Below are 12,674 nucleotides of genomic sequence, written 5' to 3' on the forward strand. Positions count from 1 at the left end.
TGACAGTAAAAGAATCTGGACTGTAAAAACTATGTTTCTCCTTTAACATTGAATTTTAACAGCTGAGTCTTATGCATGTGAACTTGAATTGGTAGCTCCACGGTATGGCATTCCTCAGTGTAGAGGGAAAACGATCTCTGATGATGATGATGGTGATGATGACGACTGAATAAAACTGTGTGTCCATCTCAGGAGCTCAGGCAGCACAGACAGCGAGGAGAGCACAGACTCTGAGGAGGAGGACGTAAAGAGAGATCCATTTGAAGCTTCAAACCCCAGCACAGATGACAGAATGGAAGTTGACACAGGTTTGTTGACCTGACCCTCTTAACAGTGTTCAGGGAGATACCGTGTGATTTCTCTTTTTATTATAAGCTCTACATCCAAGGTTGGCAGTGGCGTAAGGCTAGAGCAGGATGTAGGGCATGCCCCTCTCTGTACCTTTAATAATTACAAGCCATAAAGGCGTATACTCTCTGTTCCAATACATTTTTTAAAAAACTGGTTCATATCCCCATAAATCCAAGTATTAGACAAGACCACTGAATGTCTGTATGAATGATTTTTTTTCTTTTTTTTTAGGGCCAGTATGGACAGCTAACTTTGATGACATCCCCATGGACACAGGTACATCCACAGCTCCAGCTTCTAGCCAAAACAATCCTTCAGCCCCCTCTTCCCTGGCCTCCCCTTCCTCCTCCACAGAAGTCCACCCTGAAGCAGCCTGGAGTTCCCCTCCTTCTGTAACCTCTAACTCTGAGACAGGCTGGGCAGATTTCTCCAACTTCACCCCAGTCAGGTAGGACGTCATGATGGAATTTATCATACCAGTTGTAGAACATTATCACTGCTTTTGGCTGGTTTTAGATTTGACAGTATTTCTTTATGGACATCTTTTCTCTTCCAGCCCCAAAGACCCTCTTAGGTGCAACTCTCCTGTTGCAATGGAAACCAGCATAGAGACAATGGACCCTCTGGGGGTTAATGCACCCATGCAGTCTGAAGGTGAGATGTGTGCTCGTGTTTACAGGCACTATTTAATCTGTGATCCTGACTCTCACTGGGACAAACTATTACGGGGCACGATTATTTAAAAAAACATTTCACTGGCTAATGCTTGTGTTAATGATTTTACTTTGAATGGCCCTCAGAAGAAAAACAAAATTTGAAATAATGAGAAATGAGTATAATAAATCCTATCAGGGTAGCTGTGGGTTAAGTCATTTCCATATCTGACACCCCTGTCCCCTCTCTCTACACCCATCAGACTGTGACGGCTGGTTGGGTTCAGGTGTGTCTTCTCCCTCCTCCACCACACCAAAGGATTGTGGGAGAACCAAAGCAGAAGAGGAAACGGCCTGTTCTGAGCAGCGCAGCATCACAGAGACGGTCATCAACGGCTCTATGAAAGAGACAGTCAGCCTCACTGTTGATGCCAAAACTGAGACAGCCGTCTTCAAGAGGTTCGACAAAGACACACAGAAAGCTTTCACTGCATGGCAGAGCAAATAAATGAAGATGTAGACCATATTTTTCCCTTGAGTCATTCTAACTAGTTACCACTGAAAGAAAAAGAATTCATACTGTGCTTGATAAGACTAAAATATTTTCAATCTGAAAGACTGAGGAAATGGAAATAAAATACAAAAGTGTACGCAGTGCCTCAACTAAGACCCTGACCGCCTTTTAATTCAGATAAACCTCAGTGTATGCTATTTATACAGGGTAGACTCGTCTGACTGACTGAAATGTTTAAGTGAAGGCAAGGTGCATAGTAAAGGTGTAAATTCTGTATGACAAAGTAGGATTAATGGGCCTTATTCACCAACCATTATTAAGAAAAAAGATGTTTTTAAATTCCACTTAAGCAGTTTTTAAGACAATTCTGAATGGCACCAAAGTTTTCTTTTCTGTAATAAGTTCTGAGCCATGAAAAAATGTAAGGATACTCCAAAGCTCTCTGACTCTCTTAGAGCTGATATGGCAGGATAAAAAGACTTATTTTGCACTTAACGGTTCTGATATATAGTACAATAACACCTACGATTTTAAAGTATATTTTTATTGCGTTTTTATAAATTTAGCACTGCAAGTTATGTAAACGTATGCAAATGCACAACTTAAATGTTGTCAACTTGTAATTTATCCATATGAAATTACTAATATAAACTTGTTTCTGATGAAAATGCTTGAATGCGATTGTTGCATTAAGCACCTGTGCTAAAATTGTAGTTAAATCTGCTTTATTGGGTTTCATCTTGAGCAACGTTACATCCACTTGAGGACTACTCATAGATTTGTTATATTAGGAGTTAAGTGGGTGATTGTGTGTGCAGTTTATAATAATTTTGACACTATTGGCATCCTGCTACTTTTCTGTCCTGTGTGCCTTCTGTGTTTGCACACAGCCCTGAGGTCTCATGTCCTAAAGGGGCACAAAAGGGTTATTTTTCTATGATCATTTGGAGAAATGTAAAGAAGCTTACAACTCCTAAGCACACAGCATTTATCAATTTAGGAACACAGGTGTGAAAATCCGCAGCAGTTTAAGAGCACATCATCAATCAATCATTAAGTTTCTCTACAAAGCTTTAATCAGAATACATTTTTAAAAAATCTTTGAGATATTGGTGAATGAGGCCCTGTGATTGAGGGGATAAGAGCAGCCCCTTGCTTCAACCAGTCCACATCATGTAAGAAAGAACAGCCCAAGAGTTTAGGTTTTTAATTTTAACTGTAGTAGAATTTCATTTAAGTAAGAAAAAACTTCACACAATGTTCATCAGCCTGTGACTCACTTCTTAAAGCCCTTGTGATGAAGTATCCTTTGTTAAAATGAGCCAGGGGTGTAGTTAACACTTCCAGTGTTTATGTTGCAGGGGTGTTTTAAAAATTGTATGTAAAAAAAGTACTACTGAAACCCATGGTAGTTGATATGAATTTATCTTAAGCTCGTAAGAGAGTGTCCTGACTGCACGCAACATGAGCAAGCATCAGCATCAAAATCAGCTTGATTACATTGATTCCTATTGTACTATTCTATCAGCATGTGAGTGGTGCAGGCCTTGCCCATTTCTATTCTCCTCTCTGCCTTTTGTGTTTGGATGAGTGAGGAAAAAGGAAAAAAGAGAGATGACAAGGAATCAGGAGTGTCTGACACGAATATTTCCTTGATTTTCTTTCTCTTTTCTCACCCAACAGAGCTTTAAAGCTGGTGGGCAGTTTTATCATTAGGCATTAAAGTTATTCATATCTGTGTTTGAAATGATGATAGCTTGGCATCAATACTATTACTCTCAAATCTGTCAAAGGCTAAACTTGCAAAGCCAGTGGACTAGCTGTACTCCATAGCTGTCATCAGGCAGATCTATCCTCCAAAGCTCCAACTTGAAACAATTTTGTCCGGTCTGAGAATGGACTGGACAAATCAGAATGATTTCAGGAGAATGAGGAGGCTGCCATGGATGGGGCTTTTTTTTTTTTTTTTTTTTTTACTATAATCATGTAGCAATGGCTGCTGCTAGTGTAGCAGTTAACTCAGATATGGCTGTAGTGTAGGATAGTTTTTAACAGAACTGGACCACATTTCTTTATAGCAAGAGGGAAGAGAACCGTACCGAAATTTTTCTTGGCGGAAAAAGATGTTTTTGTTCTCCCCAACAGCTTTGCCATGAGTTTGCAATCACAGCTACTGTGGCAGTTTTTGTCAACTCTGACATCTCTTGTTGCTCTGATTGCCCAATCATTAACAAGCCAGACAGAATGTTTGCCCAATCACCCTCTGAGCTTTATTTTTTCTTTTTTTTTACAAAGTTTCTGTCCTTCCCAAACTCTTTCAGTGGGCTCTTGCCCAGATAGATGTGAGACATATCCCATGCAATGGATACGTGAAACAGTCTATCTGGCATGTCAGTTTAGTCAAGGGCAGGTTCAGTGCAAAGCTCCACACTTCAGTTTCTCTTCATTCAAAATAAAAGTGCTCGATGTCATACTATTCAAAAGGGGCAGAGAAATAAATATCTAATGGCTTCAGTATGGACAGCGAACATGTGATGCTGTTTCTGGTGCGATGTCTGACGCTTGCATGCTGTTAGGACACGTTGCAATGGTAAATTTATAATTCAGACTGTCTAAACCCTTAGATTTTAGACTTGCTTGTCCTCTGTCCTTCTGTCTTCTTGTTGATGCTGCATTATAATGTCTGTCTGTCTGTCTGAGTAAATAACAAACTGTCTGATGAATTGAGCGACACTTACAATCTGAGCTTCCCCTCTCTCTCTTGCTGTGCGTTGTGGGTGTGGTCTCCTTCAGAGTGTTGAAATCTTATCGGTATGTACAGCCAATCAGAGATCAGCCTGCAGCCGTGATGTAGTCTTGTTGTCACGTCAACCACCAACTTTTCTTTCCCAATTTTAAACTTCTTCTTCTTCTTTGGTTTCAGCTCCTTGTTTGTTTATTTCATTATCTCCATTCTGCATGTTTTTTCTACCAAAGGTGTTTTTGTCCAAGTGCAGCTTTTAGTTTCTTCAGTTTTCAAATGGCTTTTATGTGAAAAGCGTGAACAAATTTAAGGTCCAACTATCTGAAACGAATGAAGGGGCCTGCTCCCCTCCATGACTGGATCTGTATTCAGTGCAAACAGTTCGGTGAGAATTTTCTGTGTCTGTCTCAACATGGTGAGTTAATAAGACTCAAATACACAATAAAGGTGTCACTGCTTCATTAAGTGTAACGTGCACACATACACATTACTGAATGTGTGGGTGCTTAGATCATAAAACTATGTATTACTACATAGTTTAGTGTGTAAATACATTTTTACTGGAGGCATGTCATCTTGTCATGTTCAGACTGCACAAACTTGTGACAAATTAACTCTCGAGAGCTGGGCAGTGCTGACTCAGAATAAACTCACAGGTTGTTAGACACTACTGCTAGTGTTAGATGTGGTGTAAATGAGTTTTGGATGCTAATGCCTGGTGATTCTCAGTGCAAGACAATTATCTAATTTAGCCCAATCTGAGATGCTAGAACAAATGATTTTGGTTGTATTCATTTGTCACAGACATGAGATGATCTTTATAGCTGACAGCTTTGCTCATGGTTAAATAATGAAAAATGGACTAGCTTGCTGATGACTGAATTAGTCTTTTGGAATAAATTCCTCACCTATCCAGACATAATAGTGCTCTTTATCCAAAATGCATTGTATATAATACAGAAGCCCTTTTTGGTGGGGACAGCTCCTTACTGTAATTATCGGGATGAAAATTAAAATCGATTTTCATTTCTTAAATTGTCCTTAATCAGGAAATGGCGATAATTAAATGAGAAAAAAACAATTACTGCCCATCTCTCATCCACTAAGTAGTTCTCTGCTGAAATGTCCTCCTTTAGGCTTAATTAGAGAAATGAAAAAAGAAACTAATTTCACTCCGCAGAAACTAATATATGAAAATTATGAACATAATACAGTTCAGCTTAATTCATTAAAAGAAGCAGATGCTAAATTTAGAACAGAGATCTCATAGGAGCAGAGCTATAGTAAGAACAAAACAGATCTATAAGAAAATGCATCCCATTAATCTGCTTCTATTAAAGATGGTTGCTAGTGTCTTATTAGTTTGTTGGAAACACCTTTTCTCAAAGTTTTCTCAACAATTTTCAGACTTTAATATGATTTCTTGGTTCTTATTGGTACTCAAAGAGCTACTTGTTTAGCCCTATATCCTCTATCTGATTCATGGCCTCCAATGGGAAATCTCTAAAACAGCATTATTACTGCAACTTGACCCTTTTTTAGACAGAAATATGAAAAATTCTAAGTCTAGTGATCAAAGAAGTATCCAAGTTGTCTCTTTTTTTTTGCATTTGATCAAATATTAAAGATAAATGTAATGGTTTTTTTAGCAGCCAGGGATGCTTTAAACAGTGATACTAATAATGTTGCTGTTGGTGAAAAAGACATATTACCAGAAAGGCATTCATGCAAAGTTTCCTACTGTGAGCTCTTCAAAATTTTATTATATTTGGATGTTTGTGAGTGATTTGCTTTGAGTGAGGCCTCATCAGGATTTATTGGTGGTTCTCTGAGACAAAGCAAGACTAACGGCTGGCACTATTTTGGTCTAATCAGTGTAAAATGAGTTTGTAGGTCCGCCTGCTATCTGCTGGCTCTATAGCTACAAAATAAAGACAACATTTAGCCAAATGACCAAAACGGTCCTTAGACTTTCTCCATTTGCTGTACATTTGATGCTTTTCCTTCACAATGTTCATAGTTTTCCATTTCAACACCTCCATCCTTTGTTTTACTGTTTGCTCTGTCCGTCAGTCCAGCATGCATCACTGTTCACACCTCACTGTGTCGTGTGTATGTGTGCGTTTCTGTGGGGAAAGTGGTTGGTATGGATCACCTTGCATGTTATTAATGTATATCTGTGTGTGTGCCTGTGTGTTACAGTGATGAAGAGAAGAGTTCATCATCAGAGAAATACGCTGTAGTGGAATGTGGAGATTCAGAGAGAACAGGCTTCAACAGCCCAGCCGCAGCCTGCTGTCCCAAAACGGGGTCAGACACAACACACCTCACAAACCAGTATCTTAATAAAAACTCTCAGTGCACATGTTCAAAACATTGATGTTTATTGTAATTTTCTTTAGACAAAACATCATTGATTCTGATGATTTCTTCATTAAGAGCAAATATTTTAATGCTGTACAAAACAGTCAGTCCAAAGAAAGATCCATTTAAGTATTGGTTGCTTTACTAAAGTCTGTGAGTCTCTGCAGAAATGTTTGGAGCCATAACGGTACTCTGATAAAGCCACAAGATCAAGCTACATTAATAAAAGCTACAAGAGGAAGCTGGGCTATTACAGTAGCTAGTATAAGTTAAACCTTACTCCATTCTCTTTCCTCGTACCTTACAGCAAAATTAAGACCTTAAATGTCAGCAGATTAACCTTGCACTTGAATAATATCTAACAGGCACTAATGACAACATATTCTATAGCTCTAGAAATAGTCCTGTGATGTCTAATTAACATGGCAAAGGCCAAAAAAAAAACCCTGCTAAGTCCATCAAAATTTTATTTTATTTATTTATTATTTTAAGATTTATTTTGGGGCCTTTATTAGATAGTGAAGGACAGTGGATAGACTCAAACAGGGGAGAGAGTGGGGAGAGACATGTGGTAAAGGGCCACAGGTTTGATTCGAACCCGGGCCGCCCGCATGTATCGTGTGTGCCTTAAACCACTCTACCATTTGTGCACCCCAAATCCATCATTATTTATCACTGATTTAAAAATAAGCCTTTGTAAATTAGTGTGATTTGTATCTGCTCAAATACTGAAGTTCTTTCTGTGAACATAACAGCTATAACATTTTATAAGACATAAATATGGAAGTTGAGAAGACAGTCATATCTCTTTTTAAAAATGCTACAACCCAAATTTCTGCAGATTAACAACCACAGAGCAACCACTGATAGCCTAAAGACAGAAGTAAACAAAACACTGGAAAAATGAGTGACAACAGATTTAAAGCTTCATATCAACAAAATCTATCCATGTTAATTCAGTTTCAGATCCATCAGTGATGAGCCGGGCTCATGTGTGCCCTCAAGCTCTGCTTTGTGTACTTAAAATCAGACCCTTATAAATTCAGAAAACACAGATTAATCATTGAATTAGCTCGACTGTTGTGGGGCTACCTCTATAGCTGTGATTTGCAGTAACACTGTTGGAGTAAAAGTATTTAGTCACACCCATAACTCGCTTCTTTTAAACAAAGTGGACTTAAGACAGGTGAAACTGCAGCATGGTGACCTCTGTAATGAATGCACTGTGCTTGGCTCAAGTGACACAGAGTAACACCATTTCTGCACACAACTTGTCACTTTTGACACAGCCCCCTTAGCTGTGGATCACGTCTCTGTGTCAAAGTGAACCTAGCAGTGGAAACAATATTCAAAGTAGGATGTCTTTTTGTAATATAGCACAGCATTTCTACAGTTGCTGATAGGAAAAGAAAACTCACCCAACTCTGCATATGTAAAATCTGCAGTTGGAGGTTGATGGGTTCTTAATATTTTTAAACACTGACATGTATACAAAAAAATCCCTGTTGTAAAGCATATTTTATATTGTTCCTAGAACAGCGAGACTTCCTTAGTCTGGAGCCCTGATTAACCCTCTCTTGGCTGTATTAATTTGGCATTCTTCCTGGCTGTTAACTGCAGTTAAACCAAAGCAAAACTTGTATATTCTGATTCATACTGCAGTTGTAGGCAAAATTTCAGCTGACATGCATGTCATTTGCATTGTCATGACTTTCATGGCAGAGAGAAACTGCCGCTATAGGGGAATGATGGCTTTGGAGCTCTGCATCTACAAAAGAATACCAACACTAGGTGTTTATCCAAGAAGTCGTGCTACTGATAAAAGCTTAAAAGTCATCAAATGTGGCCCAGGTCCGCCTTAAGAAGTTTGAGTCAGCAGACAAGTTAATCTAGACAGCTTTTTTGTAGAAGTTATTGAAATAAAGCTGTGGGTGTTTCTGCATAGTTTTCTTATGATCTTTCCATTATTTTACTAACTTTACAACTAACCATTGCAAATTAACATGAATTATCCCACTTAAACCCACATTGAAAAAAATGAACTTCTCTCTCTTGGTCTGAACAGAATAAACCTGAATGAAGAACAAGGGCAATGAGCAGCTGAAAGAATCACACCCCTATATATAGCTGCTCATAGCAGTGCCTTTACTTTTGGACCTAAAATAAGCTATTCAATATTTTCATTATCCACCAGTTGATTTAAAATGTAAAATGGGTCAACGTCGGTTTTTATTCCAGTTAAATATCTCCGCTACATACATAAACATGAAGACATCTTTTATTTGTCTTTGTGTCTTCTTTATATGAATGCATCAACAACACAAATAACTTTTATTTTCTGTTCAAAACCTTTAAAGAAAAAGTAACATTGGACAGCCAGTTCTATAAACTATGTAACTCACTAAATGTATCTTTAACATTTGTTAAAATATTCTGTAATGTTGCCGTGCTACTGTGTCTTACATTGTAGCTTAAATCTTATCCAACAAGAGCAACATTTATAGGATTTTGACCAAGCTGTTGTCTCAACCTCACTTTCCCTTTCCTGTTTGTCTCATCAAGTGAAAAGTGTCGGTCTGCTGTTGAGGTTCCCAATGGTCCTCTAGAGGAGATGTCAGCGATTGAGGAGGCCAAGTAAGTCTCACTGCCCACATGTATGTTTGAAAGATTGATCTTTACATTTTCTAGACTACACCTCCTGCCAATGTCTTTGTTTGCACACGTATTCCCCCAATTTATGCCCTCATTTAAAGCCAAAGCCTGCTTCTTTGAATGATCATGGACTTAAAACAAGCAAATCATCAGTTTAAATGCACCTTTAAACAGATGTTTAAGCTGTTACAATACGAGTCGCTGCAGTGCTGGGCTCAAGATGGTTAATTTTGAGTCAAGCTTGTCTTAAAGCCACAGACAAGCCAACAGAGACACTGTGCAAAGTGAAGATCCTCCTCATGTTACTATTACAAAGAACTTATTATGCTCATATTAATCACACTGATAGAAGCAAATAATGTTTGGCTTATTATATGGCTGCTCTTTAGTGTTGGAGCAAAACATGCTGATAAATAAACTTAGACTGAGCTGCTGTCTGTCATATCGGCTGCATTGTTTATGCCTTATGTGCACCTAAGCACAACACATGCATTTATGCTGGTGCTGATGGTGCTGCAAAAATCTGTGGCAGTATTTATATGGCCCACCACTACCCCTGGTCATGAAAACCACTGAGCTACTTTATTTTTTAATAACTTATCTGGAAATAGATACATTTGACCTTCTGCCTTCCCTCATCTCGTCTTTATGTTTCCTTCAGACTGGACCAGAGTGCTGTGTCAGAGCCAGCTGTAAACGGGCCGGCATGAGGGTCACATGAAGCCAGCGAATAGCCAGCCTGTTCTGCCACGCAGGGCCCTCCTCCTGACCAGCCAGTGGAGACCACTGCTCAGAGCTGTACCAATCACACAACCCCCCACCAGGACCAGCAATACCCCCCTCAGCTCATCACTGACAGAGAGACAGACGGACAGAAAGACAGGTGTACAGACACAGAACGAACTGAAAGCAAAATGTACCCAAACGGATACAGAATAATTTTTTTCAGCATTTGTTTATATACTATTGTTCTTATGAGGTGATGTGCAACTGATAACTTGCCACTCAAAATTAAATAGTAATGTTGCTATAGTTAAAGAAATGATTGTATGAATAAAATATTTTATAAAAAGAAAAATGTATAAAGAAACATAAGATGACTTACCACAGGACCAGCTGATTGGTCACCCACCTGACTACTGAGCTGTTGTCTCCTGCTGGATCTGTTATTCTGCATACATCAGTCTGACACTTAATTCAACAGTTCCTCTATTTAAATCCTCACACTCCCATTGGTCTGAGTCTCTGGGCAGAGCTGCTCCAAATGATTGAAACGTTTCAAAACCACACGTCAAGGTTTGATTTTGCTGCAGGTATGATTTGTAAATGTTTTCTTTTTTTCTTGTATTCTTATGCATTGAGTAAGATATGACAAGCCTTTTCTGATATAATTTTTTAATTTATTATGAAGATGTTTTGTTACTAAAGAGCCATACCGACATACCCTATCCCTCTCTAGCAGGCTGCATTCATGCTAACTGGGTTCTTATCTTGCTGCTTTAGAGGAGAGATCCAGTTGTCCTCACAACAGCCTAAACTGGAAGCTGTACATGAATTATGAGCTTGTGTTTTTAGTCGCTACTAAACTTATTCAGAACCAGCAGTCCTCTTCTTTTTCCCAACACTCCTTTAACATCTGAAGTGTTTTTAGACCAGCATCTGGTCAGGGGATCCCTTTACATTTTGTTCTTTTGCAGAATGAAGATATAAACCTGTTGATTTTGCATCACCGATTTCAAGGGGAACTGACGGCTTCTTTTTTTAACAGGCTGTAATAACTGTACACAATCTTTCAGGACAAATTGATCCATTCAGAGTAGGTTCATTAAAGGTGTTTGTTTTTATCACTAATGTTTGCACAAACAGGCTCAGACTTGTTCAAAGTGTCTGAAAATACCACATATTTTAGTGATGGAGCTTTTTTGGGAATAGGATGCCTTTCTAAACCAGAAACAGCTGCTGTTCTGCTCATTTCAGTCTGTAGACTTCATTGATAAAATAGAACAATGGAGTTGTTGGTATCCCTGCTTTGACTGGTTAGTTTGTCTGGTTTTTTGTGACTCTTGTGTTTTACAGGGTTATCTCTGATGTAATACCACATACACAGCACAATTGTCAGTGACAAAATCAAGCCCTATTACTGGATGTTGTCTGACTAGATGCGTTGACCCTCAAGGATTTCCTACTTGCTATTAAAGCCTGTTGAAGGTTGTCGGCTTGAAAAATCAACAGAGTGATCCTTAAAATTCCGGTCATCTGGGGAGGCTGGTAGCCTAGTGGTTATATCTGCATGTCTGGAGAGCAGAAGCTGTTGTCCTCAAATTGGGCAGCCAGAGTTCTAATCTAGCCTGTGGCTCCTTTCCTGCATGTCATTCCCTACTCTCCCCAGTTTCCAGCTTGAGCCACCATTCTATTGACAATAAAGGAGTGAAAGCCCAAAAATAAATCTTTATTTGACAAAAAAAAAAAAAATCAATCTGGGGGAAACAGAGTTTAGTCCAGGTTTACATCAGAGGGATTTCTGTCAAAGTAGTCATGCTTTTCTCAAAAGCAGCAGGTCTGTGAGAAAACTGCTAAGGATGACCGACAATGAGGAACATGAGAAGAAATTAAAGGGCAAACCTGTAGGATGAGCCAGAAACCAGCCTCAGAGCTTGCCATTATTCAGTCATTATATCATAAGGATCTGTCTGAGGGGATCTTCTTCAAATTAAAATTTCAACAGTAATTTCAGCTGCTGACCAAGTTCGAACACGTATACAACAGCTCCTCATTTTTTAAAGATTTCTTTTATAAGAAAAAGGACAATACAGAGGTCTGCATGGTAATTACAAATGCCTACTAGTGGAGTATTTTGCAAGGTGAATGGTAAAATTCAGCTGCTTATTTGGTGATATTAAGATGTCTACTACCCTGGCCTTTTTCTGTTTGACAAACTTAAGGCCAGTTTTTATTTGATCTTTTCAGGGTTAACTAAAGCATTACACCCCACACTGAGTTGTACAGTAAAGATAAATTCAGTTAATCTTGCTTAAGAAGAACATGTTTAAGTACAGTCTTCCAAACTTTTATCAGACTGAACGTATCCCTGTTCCCTGACTTCATAATCTACTCTGACGTTTTTTTTTGATGAAAAAAAGACTTACAAAAGGACATTTTGTCAAAATGACCCTCAAAAACTAGGTCACCTTATAACCTCCGCCAAGGAGTTTATGTGATCGGTGGGGTTTGTTAGTATGTTAGTTTGTTTGTTCGCTACATAACTCAAAAAGGTATGGACGGATTTTGATGAAATTTTCAGGAAATGTCAGAAATGGCATAAGGGAGAACTGATTAGATTTTGGGAGTGATCTGGATCACCGTCTGGATCCAGGAGTTTTTTTGAAGGATTCTTTAC

The 12,674-nt window shown here is 38.7% G+C and overlaps 1 protein-coding gene across 4 annotated transcripts in view; it reads left to right on the plus strand.

Moving 5' to 3' along the window:
* ppp6r3 (protein phosphatase 6, regulatory subunit 3) overlaps positions 1–11,488 on the plus strand; it is a 36,993-nt gene extending 25,505 nt beyond the window's left edge. For 3 of the 4 annotated variants that reach the window (XM_041795272.1, XM_041795274.1, XM_041795275.1), the window contains exons 19-25: positions 193–308; positions 583–799; positions 908–1,005; positions 1,268–1,463; positions 6,464–6,571; positions 9,188–9,259; positions 9,939–11,488. In XM_041795272.1, the coding sequence (XP_041651206.1) occupies positions 193–308; positions 583–799; positions 908–1,005; positions 1,268–1,463; positions 6,464–6,571; positions 9,188–9,259; positions 9,939–9,987 (856 nt within the window). In that variant the 3' untranslated portion in view covers positions 9,988–11,488. The remainder of the gene's footprint in view (positions 1–192; positions 309–582; positions 800–907; positions 1,006–1,267; positions 1,464–6,463; positions 6,572–9,187; positions 9,260–9,938) is intronic. The other variant, XM_041795276.1, reaches the window with a different exon arrangement.
* Positions 11,489–12,674: the final 1,186 nt, after the last annotated feature.

The sequence above is a fragment of the Cheilinus undulatus genome, linkage group 9, assembly GCF_018320785.1.
Source record: "Cheilinus undulatus linkage group 9, ASM1832078v1, whole genome shotgun sequence".
NCBI lineage: Eukaryota > Metazoa > Chordata > Actinopteri > Labriformes > Labridae > Cheilinus > Cheilinus undulatus.